Source organism: Megascapheus bottae, chromosome 17 (assembly GCF_031878675.1).
Source record: "Megascapheus bottae isolate mThoBot1 chromosome 17, mThoBot2.hap1, whole genome shotgun sequence".
Classification (NCBI taxonomy): Eukaryota; Metazoa; Chordata; class Mammalia; order Rodentia; family Geomyidae; genus Megascapheus; species Megascapheus bottae.
In genome coordinates this window covers 26,229,845-26,243,815 of record NC_143525.1, presented here as the reverse complement: position 1 = coordinate 26,243,815, position 13,971 = coordinate 26,229,845, and the positions used below count along the sequence as shown (strand labels likewise).

The following is a 13,971-nucleotide window of genomic DNA, read 5'->3' as shown; positions in this document are numbered from 1 at the left end:
TGTGGCCCTCTGGAAGGAGGAGGGTAGGGCTGTCGAGCACAGAATCCCAAGTTCGGGGCAGACCCCAGCCTGAATCAGGGAATGGTTTTCCACCAGAAGTGAGGCCCAGTCACCGGTCACCCCTGTACCTCCCCACTGCAGGACAGGAGGGGTCTCTGCGTGGACCCTGGTATCTTGGGGCTCCCAGCTTTAATCCCCTGCTGGGCTGTTTGGAGCAAAGTCCAGTCCAGGGCTGGTGAGGCCCTGGCCTGCTAGCCACACCTTGGCACAGGAGTTCTTGTGACAGGGACATCACCTGCCACACCCACAGCAAGTCTGGAAGGAACTAGAATCCAGTCCTGGCCCCCTGAAGGCCTCAGAGGACGCACAGGGCCAGCATGTGCCACGTGGCACCAGCCCAAGCATGCCTATTGGAAAGGAGTCTGTTCAGAAGCTGTGCACTCAGGGTGCCGGCTGGACGTCAAGTGCCTCCTCTAGACTGAATGCACCCTCTGTCCCAGCCACAAAGAGCATGGCTGTCTGGCCTGGGTGGCCCCGCCCTGCCGTGTAGCCTCTGGCTCCCAGCAGCTGTCCTGACCCAGAGGCTGTAGATGCAGGCACAGCTCCCCGAGGCAGCTGCCCCAGCTTCCTGGGACAAGCCCAGGGAGGCCGGCTCAATGCCAGGTGTCTCCCCCTCCTCTTCTCTCCATCCTGGGTCAGGCTGGGTGGTCAGGGCCCCGCCCCATAAACTGGGAGGGGGCGGAGCAGGACAGGGGTGGGGGAGTGCTGGGGGGGGAGCCCCACCTGCCCCGCCCTCCCCTGCAGCTGTGCTCTGCATCTATTTAAGGCATTCTGCAGCTGCTGCTCCCAACCCAGCCCCCAGCTTGGCAGACAGCTAGGCCTCTGGTAGGGGCCCAGAGTCAGGATCTGTCTTCTCTGCCCTCCCCCCCCCCCCCCCGCCCCGCCATGCCCACCTTGAAGGAGGTCCACCTGGCCTGGCCTCTCCTCCCCTTCTCCCCCTCGGGGCTTCCTGTCTTCCCATCTGAAGGGCTTCAGGGTCAGTTCACAAGAGGGACTGGTGGGTAGAGATCTGGTTCCCCGTAGGAAACTGGGGGGTCCCGGGGTAGGTCAGGAAAACCGACGGACTCTGACCATTGCCAGTGCCCATGACCCCCTGTGTGTTCAGAGCCCCATACAGGCGTATGCAAGCTGAGTGCAGGCAGGCAGGGCCTGCGAGCCAGCCCCCATCTCAGCCTGGCATGGAGATGAAGTAGAGCAGCTCCCGGGAGCTCACATGGTGTGGGCTCTCTGGCCGCATGCCTCCGGTTCCCCCCACATCTCCCAAGCTGGGCCTGGCACCAACTCCCAGTTCCTCACCTTGACACCATGCCCGGAGCTTCCCCAGGCACTGCCTCCTCCCTCTCCAAGGGCCCCTGAGCTTCAGGGAGCCAGGCAGCTCCTGTGTGTCCTCCTAGAGCTTCTTCCTGCTCCAGCCTCTGCCCCGTGCCCTCTGTTCCATGCCCTCTGCCCCACACCAGGTGAAGGTGCAAGGGAGGCGTCAGAGTACCACACCCACACTGTCATTCCCCAGCTTCAAGCAGCCCCTGCTGCCCAGACCCCCAATGGCTGAGCTAGACAGGGAAGAATCAAGACAGCCTTGGGCAGCAGCCCCAACTCGCCCAGCTTCAGAAACTAAGGGCAGGAGGAGGAAGGACAGGCTCCTGGGTGGAGCCTGGCCACGCCCAAGAGCTCCAGGCCCTGGCAACTCCAGAGAAGGTGTGGTACCAGCCCATGGGCACTGCATGCCACCTTATAAGGCAGCCCAGGAAGGCTCGGCTACTGTTGTGCGGAGGCCGAGGGGCAGCAGGGGGAAGGGCAGCCACCCACGGCCGAAACTGTGTCCTACAGCCCAGCTACACCCAGAGACCTCAGACACCAAGAGCCCACCCGACAGCACCAGCTCCCCTTCTAGGACCCCCACCATCCTGGAGGGTACTGCCCACTTCCACCCACCCCTAGCAGAGTGGGCACCACAGCATTGAGCAGTTGCTTGGTTTGGGGGGTTCTCAAGTCATCCATGGGGCCCTGTGTCTGCCTACAATACACCCTTAAAGCAGTCCACCCACGGGCCACTCCTCCAACTTTGGTTTGAGACAGACTTGCTAGGCAGTCCAGTCAAATACAGAACTAGAGAGCCTCCTCCCTGCCCCTCTGGAGTGCTGGCTGCAGGTGCACGCTGCCACACCTGGCTCCTTTACTGCACTGAGCATTTGTGGTGCCAGTCACCTACTGCTTTGTTCCAGGACCAAATCCCACCCTCAAACTACATAGGGCCATCAAAGAACTCAAACGAACACATAGTAACTACAGTAGTGAAGTCTTATGGGTAAATTCTGGAAAAAGTCCACCAGAAGAAAGACAGTCCAGTAACAAAAAATTTACATCCTAGGTCAAACACAGGAGCTTTGTTAGGTAAAAGATACAACTTGGCTCAGGAGTCAGAGGAAATGAGGTTGCTTCCAGCTCGCAGGAAGGTTGTGTAGGGGTCTGAGCGATGTGTAGTTCAACAACACTGTGATAGGAAGAAGGGCGGGGTGGGGGGGATTGAGGGAGGTGTGGAGATGCAGAGTCAGACAGGCAGAGGTGGGGGGTGGGGAGGCAAGGGTGCAGCATAGCTGAGACAGAGCCTCAGCATCGACCAGCTCAGGAAGGCACAGGAGAGAATGGATCTCCTGAGGGCTGTGAGCAACTCCCTGGGGGTCCCAGGGACACCTTGTCCCAGAAGCAGAAGCTGAGGGGCCAATGTCCACATAGAGCCCCTCTCTTCCCATCCCCCCAAGCCAGCTGGACCACAGGCACAAGGGACAAGATGACCAGATGGGAATCCAAGCAGGGACTTCCAGCCCAGCCACCATCAAAGGGGCAGAGCGGATGGACGGCCAGGTCCACAGGAAAGATGGTCAGGAAGTGAGCAGAGGGAAACCGGATGCATGTGGACCTATGTCCAGTGGGCAGGGACGGGCTGTGACTCTGAGGGGAGGATGGAGGATGGAGGAGCACTGTGAAGGCATCTGGAAACACCGCCATGGGGAAGGCTCTGGCTCTCCCTGCCCGGCCCCTCCAGGTCTCCCGCTGGCACTGGGGGCATGGAGCGTACAGCCCGCCATGAGGGCAGGAATTCCTGTATGGGTCCAGGGGTTACCCACTCACCCACAGGAATCCCACCCTATCCCAAGTGTGGCCTCCCTCACCTCAGAGACGGCTTGTCTTCCCACCGCACAGACACCCACAATGCTCCCCAACTATTCAACTCCAGCTGTCTGCCATCTTCTTGCCCATGGCTGGGCCCCTCCAGAGGGCAGGGCCCACTGCAGGACTCATCTCCAGCACCACCCACAGAGTCTACTCGCCAAGGAGGGGCTGAGCTGTGCCCCCTGCAGGCTCTCTCCCACCCTCCAACCATTCCCTAAGCTGCATCCAGCAGCAACTGGTCATCAGAGCCTGGTGGCCAGGTGCCTGCATCTGTCTCCTCAGCCACATCCTGTTTGACTCAGCAGAGCATGAACACCTCGTCCCCGAGAGGGCTGCATCCGGCACACCCCAGAGCGCCTGAGCCAACACCAGACTGCGGGCAGAGGGCAGCCTGGATACGCAGGGCGGGTAATGCCCTGTCACTGGTGGCCCCAGGCACCACGTCAAGAGGGGTAGAGCAGATGGGCCGGGAGTTTGGCCTAGTGGTTAAAGTGCTTGCCTCGCATGCAAGAGGACCCGGGTTCAATTCCTCGGTACCACATATATAGAAAAAAGCCAGAAGTGGTGCTGAGGCTCAAGTGGTAGAGCTCTAGCCTTGAGAAAGTCCAAGGACAGTGTTCAGGCCCTGAGCTCAAGCCCAGGACTGGCAAAAAAAAAAAAAAAAAGAGGGGTAGAGCAGAGTCTGTGTAGACTTAAGGCTGGGAGGAAGCTCCAGACAGCCCAAGAGTCCCCAGCTCTGCAGTATGGTGACATGTCACTGGGAACTGTAGGAATTCAGAGCCCTGGATCTCAGAAGACTGAATCAGGCTGAAGTCAATACACATAGGTGTTCTCCCTACATGGGAAACTAGCAGGAGTCCCCACACCCTCCCCAATCGTGCTGGCTATTGGGAACCCCAAGGCAGAAAGGAAAACCAAGAAGAACTGAAAGCAGGGGCTCAAAGCGCTGGGTCCAATCTGTTCACGGCAGCACTCTTCCCAAGAGCTGGTGGAGCCTTGTGTAGTCCTTCAAAAGGAAGTCCCATGCTGTAACTCGAGTGGGCCTGGAGGTCGTCACACTCAGTGAAACACTCCCGACCACGGGCTTCCACTTACAGGAGGGCTGTCATGTGGGGACAGGAAGCAGGATGGGGCTGCCAGGGTCTGGGGAGGAGGGGTAGGAGCTGGCTTATGGGGACAGAGTTCCTGTCTGGAATGTGGCAAGTTGTAGGCATGGATGGTGGTAGCCACATAACCAAGTGCACGGTGCCAATGAATTCTACCTAGAAAATAATGAACATGGCCCCCTTCAGGGCACACCGCAGGGTAGTGACAGCAGAAGGAGATTCTTGGAGGTGCCCAATGCCCAACAACAATCACTGAGTCCTGAGTCCTGCACCCAGGCCCAGCTCAGCTTCCAAAGCCCTACGGCTGGGCCTGGGGAACCAGGACTGGGGGCAGGCTTAGGGGGGAAGCATGCTTCCTCCCATGGTACCCCTCAATCCCCCTACTCCCTCACAGAGGTCCCGATGTGGCCTGCATGGACCAAGAGGCCTGGAAACTCTGCAGTATGGCACAGAGATGCAAAACCAGTTCCCTCTCAGCACCTGTGTTAGCCAATTTGCATTTCTGGGCGTGTCTGTCTCCTCCACCATGTCCTTTCAGAGACTGCAGTGGGGGACCCAGCCCACTCCTGCAGCCCCAGGCACACAGGGCTCCTCCACTCACCCTCCTGGCTCCTGGGCAGGCCCTCGGCAGCAGGAAGCTTGGGCTCCAGCCGGCTGTGCAGCTGAGACATGGGGAGCTCTGAATTCTCCAAGGTCTGTGGCGGGAGGGGGCAGGCAGGTGCCTCGGCTGGCTTGGGCATCTGGATCTCGACCCGCTTAGGGGCCGCGTCGACGGTGGGGACAGCGGGCACCTCGGGGATCTTGGAGCTGGGGACCTCCATCCTGCGGTGGGCTGACTCCTGGGGCTTGACCAGGGTGATCTCCGTCCTGCGAGGGATTGGCTCTGGCGTCTTATGGCCCAGCCCTTCGGCCCTCTTGAGCCCAAATCGGGAGGGCCCGGCAGCCGCAGCATTCTCCACCTGCTTGGAGGAGATGTCGATGGACAGCTCTGTGCGGCGAGACACGGGCTCGGGGGCCTTGGTGCCCGGGAGGTCCACCCTCCGCAGGGACGCCTTAGGCGAGCGCTGGCTCAGGGAGTCTACGTGGCGGCCCACGGGGTCTGAGTTCTTCACACCCAGGTCCTGGAACTTGTGGGTGGAGCTGGCCACAGTGGAGCGGAGCAGGGGCGTCTGGACTCTCCGGGGTGGGGTGGAGTTGGGTGGCTCGACTTCCTCCACCTCAAAGGATCTCTTCAGGGCTGAAAGACATAGAGCAGGACGTGGTAAGTGGCCCTGCAGGTGGCGGAGGAGACGACAGGACAGGCGGCTTGTGGGGGTGGGGTAGGACACACAGCCCATGGGAGGATACAGGGCAGTAATCAGGCTGTTTTCCCCTCCTCATTCCAGCAAAGGCACACGTGCAGATACCATGGGCCACGGGGAGGACACGACCCTACCGTGACCACAAACCTAAGCTCAGAGAATCACCCAGGAAAGGGGGCAGGGCACTGGCCCCCAACAGCAGAGCCTGGGCGCTTCCTTTAGGCCAGGCCTGGGCTGACCGCTCCTCACCACATGGCCTCCCCACGGACTGGAGGCATGAGGAATGGGACTCTACTACAGGGAGGCCGGGGGCACACCTCTCCCACACAAAGCCAGGCGCAGCTGGGTGATGGGTCACTGAACACCAAAGCCAAGGCCCTACCCAGCTCCCCATGTCACCCTCTCCTGCTTAGTCTTCATACGGCACAGGGCACCAACCACTGGACTCCTGACTCCCACCCGTGGACAAGCACATCCTCGCAGCCACCTGGGCAGGGCCCCCTCTCTCCATCCCATCCCCCCATCCCTGGGCCAAATAAGAACCATCTGCTTGGGTTCCGCAGTGCAGTGCAGAGCGGAAGGGGCCCGCATAGCGGGAATGCTTCACAACTCTCTCCTGGGGGGACCCAGTGTCGCCAGGGCCCTGGCTCACCAGAGCCCTGGGTTTTCATGGAGCCCCGTGAAGGAAAGGCTGGCAGCTAGCCCAGCCCCCAACAGTAGGTTCAGAAATGTGCTGGGGCTAGCCCTCCTTCAGTGATCTTTCCCATCAAGGCAAACAGCCCTCATCTCGGCAGTGTCAAAGCGTCCTTTAGAGGACCAGGGGTTGGTAGACAGCCAGAAGGCTGGGGTCTGGGGTCTGGGGAGGCAAGGTCCAGGGGCAGGGGCAGAGGAAGCCCTGGTCCCGGAGCCTGACCACCAGAACCCCCAGCTTCCTACCCAAGGCACTGGTGTGGGGCCCAGCTCTAGCCCTGGGCACCCCTCCTTCTTGGTGGGAACAAAGGCCTGGGCCATGGAGCTCAAACGTCTCAGGAACCCCAGGAAAAGGCACTAAGCAACAGAGTGGTAGGTGTGGCTGGGTCTCCTGCCAGGGACTGGCCGGGCTGTCATCGCCCTATAGACATGTGTGGCCATGGCACCCAGAGCCTCTCACCTCAACACAGCCTAGAAGCCAGGCACCGGTGGCACATGCTGGCAATCGTAGCTATTCAGGAGGCTGAGATCTGAGGATGGCAGTTCTAAGCCAGCCCAAGCAGAAAAATACATGAGTCCCTTATCAACAATAAATGACTCCAAAAGAGCTAAAACTGCCACTGTGGCTCAAGTGATAGAATGCTAGCTTTAAGTACAAAAACGGCTCAAGGATGGAGCACAGGCCCTGAGTTCAAGCCTCAGGACTGGCACAAAACAAAAAGAGCAAGAGAGAATGCCCTTAGTTCAAGTCCTAGTAAAGGACTAGTAAAGGAAGGGAGAGGACTCTAGAAATCTGGGTTTTATGTACCTCTGGAATACTAAGCACTCGGTGCCTATGGTAAGGTGAGTCCTAACAAAACACCAGGCAGTGTAGTTGAAAGCTAGTGAAATCCAAGGACCCTGTGCATATACTGGCCACAAAGTCCAAAAGCTCAGTGTCCAGAGCCGGGTCCTCCCATGGTCCCCAGGGCCTGCCAAGGTTATCTCATCTACCCTCACCTCACATCCTCTGCCCACGTTTGCCCCTCAATAGCACGCTTGTCCAGAGGCCCCTAGAAGAGGTCTCCCCCATGTCCACCCTTGAAACAGGTAACTCTAGGGTTCCTCCATGTTTGTTCCTCATGGCCTTGTGGGAGACAGGAAACCTGGACACAGGTTTGTCCCACGGTTCCTCTGGGTTCTTTTGAGAAAACCCCTCCCTTTGGGGAATCAGGCACCAAAAGCAAAGTGTGCCCAATTGAGCCACAACGGAGTCTCCACGCAGACATGGCCGCCAGCTCCAGCCCGTCTTGTATACACACGTGTGCAAGGTGATTCCAGAACTGGAGTCCATGCCTCTCATGTACACTCCTTTCTCCAGCTGGCTTGCCCCTCCTCATGCACACACGCCAGTTCCCACTGCCACCTGGTTTCTTTCCACACTTCCCATCTCTGTATCCATGTGCCACCCTCCAGGCCACCATCTATCAGGTGTCCCTTGTCCTCATCCTTGTGTCCCTAGACAGCACCCACTGCTCCCCCTGCCCCCACCATGACAGTGGCTGTCCAGTGAAGATGGGGCTCTCAGATGCTCAGAGCCATCAGAACAGATTCTAAGCACGGCAAGAAGAGGGGCCAATGCAGGCCAGGCTCCATCCACCTTCCCAACCACATCCAGCAGAGGTCCAGACTCCATGAGGAAAGGCTCACCCCCAGACAGGTGCCTCTCCTGCTCCCCAAAGCTAGCTTGCTCCCCCTGAGCCTGCCGGGGCTCCATGCTGCCCGCCCCTCTCTCCACACATGGCCAGATCAGAGATGAACGTACCCCTAAGTCCCCAGTGCAGAGCGGGAGCAACTGCTCAAGATTGCACCAGTCCACTGACCAACACTGGGTCAGGTTTCTCATGGTGGGCGAGGGGCCTAGGGAGCGGGAAAGCGCTGGTGTCTCTTCTGATTCAGTCTGAGAAGCCTCATTTTCCTGAAAGGGTCTGCAGTGCCTTGAAATAAGCCCCACCCCCCACCCCCAAAAAGGGAATGTCCTAGCACTAATGTGAGAGCTGAAGGGATAAAGGGTCAAGACCCAGGGCTCTTCAAGGAGCCCCCAGCCAAGGTACCAGCACTGGGCATCCCCTCCAGGTCTTGTACACACCACACAGCAGGCCATCAATCCTCTTGACTCACAGACAGAGACAAAGAACGCAGGCAAAACCATCCCAGAGCCTGTCACTTTGTTCCTGAGGTCCCAAGGGCCTTTGGCAGAAGTGGCCTCCCCAGGGACCTGTGTGGATGGCAAGAGAGGACAGGCAAGGAAGCCCTGGCTTAACACTGTGAACTAGGGGAAATAAATACAGAGCCAGGTCACACTGGAGGGGTCTCCACACGGCCCCTGGGAGGTAAGGCCTGCACCCTCCTCCCCGGCAAAGCCACGTCTGCTGTCCTTGGCCTCCTCAATTTGTACCACAAGCCTGAAGACAAATCCTGTAAGTTTTGGCCCATTTCTGGGAATGTATCCCGGGGTGGAAAAATGAGAAGTACAGAAAGATTTATGTTCGCGGATACTTGCATCAGTGCTAACATTGCAACACTGGAAATAATCCCTGCGTACCAAGATGCCAAAGTCCCGCAGTCATCAAAAGCACATTTTGGAAAGATGAGAACTGCCGAGAATATTTAAGTAAAAATAGCAGAATATTTTTTTAAAAAAATCTTAATTTCATGTCATGTCATGTACACATGTGCAGTTTACACGCACACACAGCAGAAAATGACTCCAGATAAAATCACGCTGAAAATTCATTAGCTCTTCCTGCCGCATTCCCACTCAGCACTAAATGCGAGTTACTAGAATATTCAGACACTAAAAAGTTGGACTTTTCCTCTGTGTGTGTGTGTGTGTGTGTGTGTGTGTGTGTGTGTGTGTGTGTGTGTATGTGTGTGTGTACTGGGGCCTGAACTTGGGGCCTGGGTGCTGTTCCTGAGCTCAATGCTGGCACTCTACCATTTGAGCCACAGGTCCACTTGCAGCTTCTTGGTGACTTTCTTGGACTTTCCCACCCAGGCTATTCGGGAACCACAATTCTTAGATCTCAGCCTCTTGAGTAGCTAGGACTACGGGCATGAGCCACCAGAGCCTGGCTCACAATTGCACTTTTGTAAGGGCACCTAGTGGTCTAGCAGGTTTGAAGGGGGCAGATGCCCTTCCACACTGGCCATACCCACTCCCAGCTGCTCCACAAAAGCGACAGGAGAAGCCCTCCTTCTGGATGCAAACCTTTGGGGAGGCGGGGTGTGGAGGGGTGCTGAACAGGGAGCAGCCTGGATCTGGGCCTGTTTAGGGAGGAATGCGTCTGTACAAGGGACCATTGTTAAGGCCCAGCTCTGACCACAGGCTGCAGGAACCTCTCCCAGCTCCAGACACCCGAGGAAGCACTTCCTGGTTTAGGGCGGGGCTAGAGGAGCAGCCACAAAGCCCTGCCCCAGCTGGGGACAACTGTCTTGCAAAGAAATGTTAGAGACCAAGATCAAAACAAGCTTATCCCCCCCCCACACACACACCCCAGGAGGAAGTACTTGGAGCCCAGGCTCCAGGATATTTCCCCTGCCAAGATGGAGCAGCAAAGGGGATATGGGGGCCCAGGAAATGGGGGGAGAGATGATGCAAGCAAGGAGGGAGCAACTCCCTGTGGCTGTCCTGTGCGCAAGGGGAAGCCCACCCACAGGCAGCAGCACACTCCCGAGACCAGACAGCCGCCTGCTCCATCTCACTGGAAAGCTGGGCCTGGCCTCTGCTCTGTTCAGTGAGGAGAGGCAGAGGGCAGGACCCACCACAGAGCTGCAGAGGGGCTGCCTCTGCTGCCCACCCCCAGAGGGCCAGTAAGCAGGGGAGGGAGAAGAGATCCACATCAAATTGCCTGATTGTCACAAATACATACAGCCTGGTATCAGTGACTCATGCTTGTCATCCTGGCTACTCAAGAGGCCGAAATCTGAGGATTAAGGTTCAACCAGGCCAGGCAGGAAAGTCCATGAGGCTTTAATCTCCTATGAATGACTAAAATGCCAGAAGTGGAGCTGTGGCTCAAGTGGTTGGGAACCAAACCTGAGCAACAAAGCTAAGGGACAGTACCCAGGCCCTGAGTTCAAGTCCCAATACTGGGACACATGTGCACATGAACGCACATGCACACACACACACACACACACACACACACACACACACACACACACACACACACACACACACACACACACACACACACCTCCCTCAAAAGACAGACTCCAATGCTCTAGATCCTCTAGAACAGGTCTAGAGGACTGGAGGTCAGGGGCCTGGTCAGCGAGGCCCAGCAGAGGGCAGCTCAGGGGCATTTCCTTCCTGAGCTGAAGGCGGTTGCATTGCGGCGCTCACTGTGGCATGGACCTGCCTGTCACAGATCATGCCGTGCCCTGGGCTGGTAGGGCATGCAGCAAGTCTCTGAGCCTGTGTCCTCACGCTGCCCAGTGCCTTGTGCTGCAGGAGGGACCAGGACAAGGCAGCACTGGGTGAAGGCCATGGTTCTTGTATATCACCCTCAGCCAAGCCTGTGGGCACCAGAGGGCAGGCGGCCTGCATCCCAGGGCTTCTACAGTCCTCTTCCCTGGGAAGAGGCTACATTAGCCACACCATCCTCACCGAGGCTGACCTCCCGAGACCTAACTCCGCCTCCAACCAGGGCCTTTCCTGGCAGCCATGCCTGCCATAGAAGGCCGGAAGGAGATAGCAGTACAGCCCTTCCTCATGCTGGGACGTCCGCACCCCAGCCCCGCCATGGTGGGGCAACTCTGGAGACAGGGACTGCATGGACTCAGGCCCCAGGGATGAGCTCCACCCTTTGGCAGATCCCACTAGTATCTCCATGTGGGGCTTCCAGGGTCTCAGATCCACTGCCGTCTAGGCTGTTGGGAACAAAAAGGGTGGGTGCTGGGCAGGTGGGAGCAGGTGGAGGAGGGGGCAGACACAGGGCAGGCAGCAGGGTGCAGAGGAGGGGGTGTCTTCAGGAAGCTCAACAGCCCCAGTGGAAGGGCTAGAAAACAGATGCTAGCCACTTAGGAGGCTGAGATCTAAGGATTCTGGTTTGAAACCAGCCTGGGCAAGTCTATGAGTCTCTTATCTCCAATGAACCAGTGGAAAGCAGGAAGTGGAGCTGTGGTTCAAGTCAAAGAGCACCAGCCTTGGATGAAAAAGCCAAGGGACAGTGCCCAGGCAGGCCCTCCCACCCTACTCCTGCCCCACTGGATACCTCACAGGGGACCAAGTTAACATAGACAGGAATGAAGAAGGCAGAGACTCAATAAAAGCAAAGGAAGCTCTCCTTCCCTCGAGAGCCCCAGCCACACCCCTAAGTCTGCAGAGGCCCTGGGAGGAGGTTTGAACAGGGGAAGGAGCATCAAAGCCTAGAGACCTCCTCTCCCTCTCCACCCTCCCAGAGGACCAAGAGCTTCAGAACAGGCCAGACACTAGCTCAGTCCACCCCCAGCTCCGGCTCTGGGCAAATCTGCACACATATCCCACAGATGAAGACAGGTCTGCAGGACATGGTCTATACAGCCCAGTTCTGCACAGGGTCTACCTGCCTTTCGAGGCCTGGCCCAGTCATCAGGGCCCCAACTTGTGTCTACTAGGCAGCAAGAAAAGGACTGGCCACCCCCACCCATGCCTGGGGGAGGTGCAGGCTGTGTCTCTGGGAATTCTGATTCTGCTAGGGGATCTCCAGCCCACGGGGAAGAACCAAGGTCAGTCATTCAGCCCAAAGACAAAGCCATACCCATGAGCTTAAAAGGCTTTTTTTTTCCTCTGCACCCAGCACCAAGGACCACACCTGCCTATTCCAGCCCCCACAGTAGGGGGGCCTGGCACCACTCATCATGTGAGAATGAGCAAGCCAGTAGGCAGACAATGGGGTGACAGCTGTGGTCAGCAGCTCTTTCTTAGCGTCCTTCTTCTCTGTTGTTTCTGGAGATGGAACCCAGGCCCTTGGGCACACGAGGTAAGTGCTCTGCACTGCGCGGCACTGCCAGCTCTTCTCCCATCCTCCCCAGCCCAGCAGCCACTTTCACCTTGGGAAGCGAGGCCAGGGGCTGAACAAGTACTGGCCCCATCCAGCCGTGTCTCATAGCACGGAATCCTTCCAGAATCCGCAGACTGGTACTCACTCCAGGTTTGTCAAATGTAGAGATGAACAACACCAGAATCCTACACTAAGTCCTACATCTAGTGGCGTGGCCGGCCACTGGACCTCTGTAACATAACCAAGCAAGGGGCTGAGAGGCGCACACCACCCGGGAAGAGCTGGAAAAGCATGAAGGTTTCCAGACATGAGCAGAAAGCCATGCCAGAACAGAGGTGCTGGACGCCCTGTCCCCCCTTGATGATGGACTCATGGACTCCACCATGGAAGAGGAGGGCAGGGGGGCCACCACAGCCATCCCGAGAGCCACATGGGAATTCAGCAGTCCCCAGAAGGGGAATAGCTGTCCTGGATGGGCCTCCACTGGCAAGACTGTCCTCAGCCCTGGGCCATCCCAAAACCATGAGCTCCCACCAGCCTTCAGGATGGCAGGGACCCTGACTCAATGGCCCCGTCTGCTGCCTGGCCCAGGGCACCTCAGGACTCCCCCACCCCTCAGATGCACCCTCCTTCTTATCTACCTGGGGCAGAACTGTAATCACTCCCAGAGCCTAGAGGGCACCGCAAAAGCAGTAAGTGGACACTCTTGCCTTACAGAGGGTACACTCCAACCATGAAGTCAGAGACCTCATCAGATAGTCCCAGGCTGCTTCTCACCGACTTCAGCCAGGGCGCTGCAGGGTGAAGGACCCCCTTGTGCTGCTTAGTGACCCCTCAAGCACTGGTCCTGGCACCCCTGGGTCCCCTCAGGAAGGCTTTAATGCCACCCTGAGACACAAGATTCTTCTTGTTTTTGACTTAGTAGGTTACAAATATAGAAACATGGACATCTAGCCAGGCACTGGTGGCTCACATCTGAAACCCTAGTTACTCAGGAAGCTGAGATCTGAGGATCGTGGTCCAAAGCCAGTCAGGACAGGAAAGTTTGTGAGACTTTTTTTTTCCTCATATATTTTTATTGTAATTAATAGAAGGGTTACATGATATTTGCCAGATAGAAGGTGCATTAATTCACATGCATTGATACCCTTTCACATGTCTTGGTCTCCATTTCCCTCCCCCCACCCCACCCCTCATCCTGTTCCCCCCCCTCCCCGTTCTCTATCCAATTTCAGATAACCAAATACAAATATATCCGATATATCAGGTAACAAAGTAAGATACTGTAACAATATGAGATAACCAAGGGACAGCAAAAGAGATGAGAGATAACATAGTACCTTAAGAACAACAATCATTCATTATATGGCTTATGTTTCTATATCTTAGAGATATAGAAACATACTAACTCCACCAGCACAACAATGTTCATTGCAGCACTATTTACCATAGCAAAGATATGGAACCAACCTAGATGTCCCTCAGTTGATGAGTGGATCAACAAGTTGTGGTATTTGTACACAATGGAGTTCTATGCTGCTGTCAGAAAGAATGACATTGCCCCATTTGTTAGGAAATGGAAAGACTTAGAAAAAATCATATTAAGTGAAGTAAGCC

At 56.9% G+C, this 13,971-nt stretch overlaps 1 protein-coding gene across 4 annotated transcripts in view; it reads right to left on the bottom strand.

The window, feature by feature from the left end:
• Positions 1 to 13,971, bottom strand: part of Septin9 (septin 9) — a 134,927-nt gene that overhangs the window by 54,783 nt on the left and 66,173 nt on the right. For all 4 annotated transcript variants that reach the window (XM_090350406.1, XM_090350408.1, XM_090350407.1 and 1 more), the window contains one exon: positions 4,939 to 5,574. In XM_090350406.1, the coding sequence (XP_090206532.1) occupies positions 4,939 to 5,574 (636 nt within the window). The remainder of the gene's footprint in view (positions 1 to 4,938; positions 5,575 to 13,971) is intronic.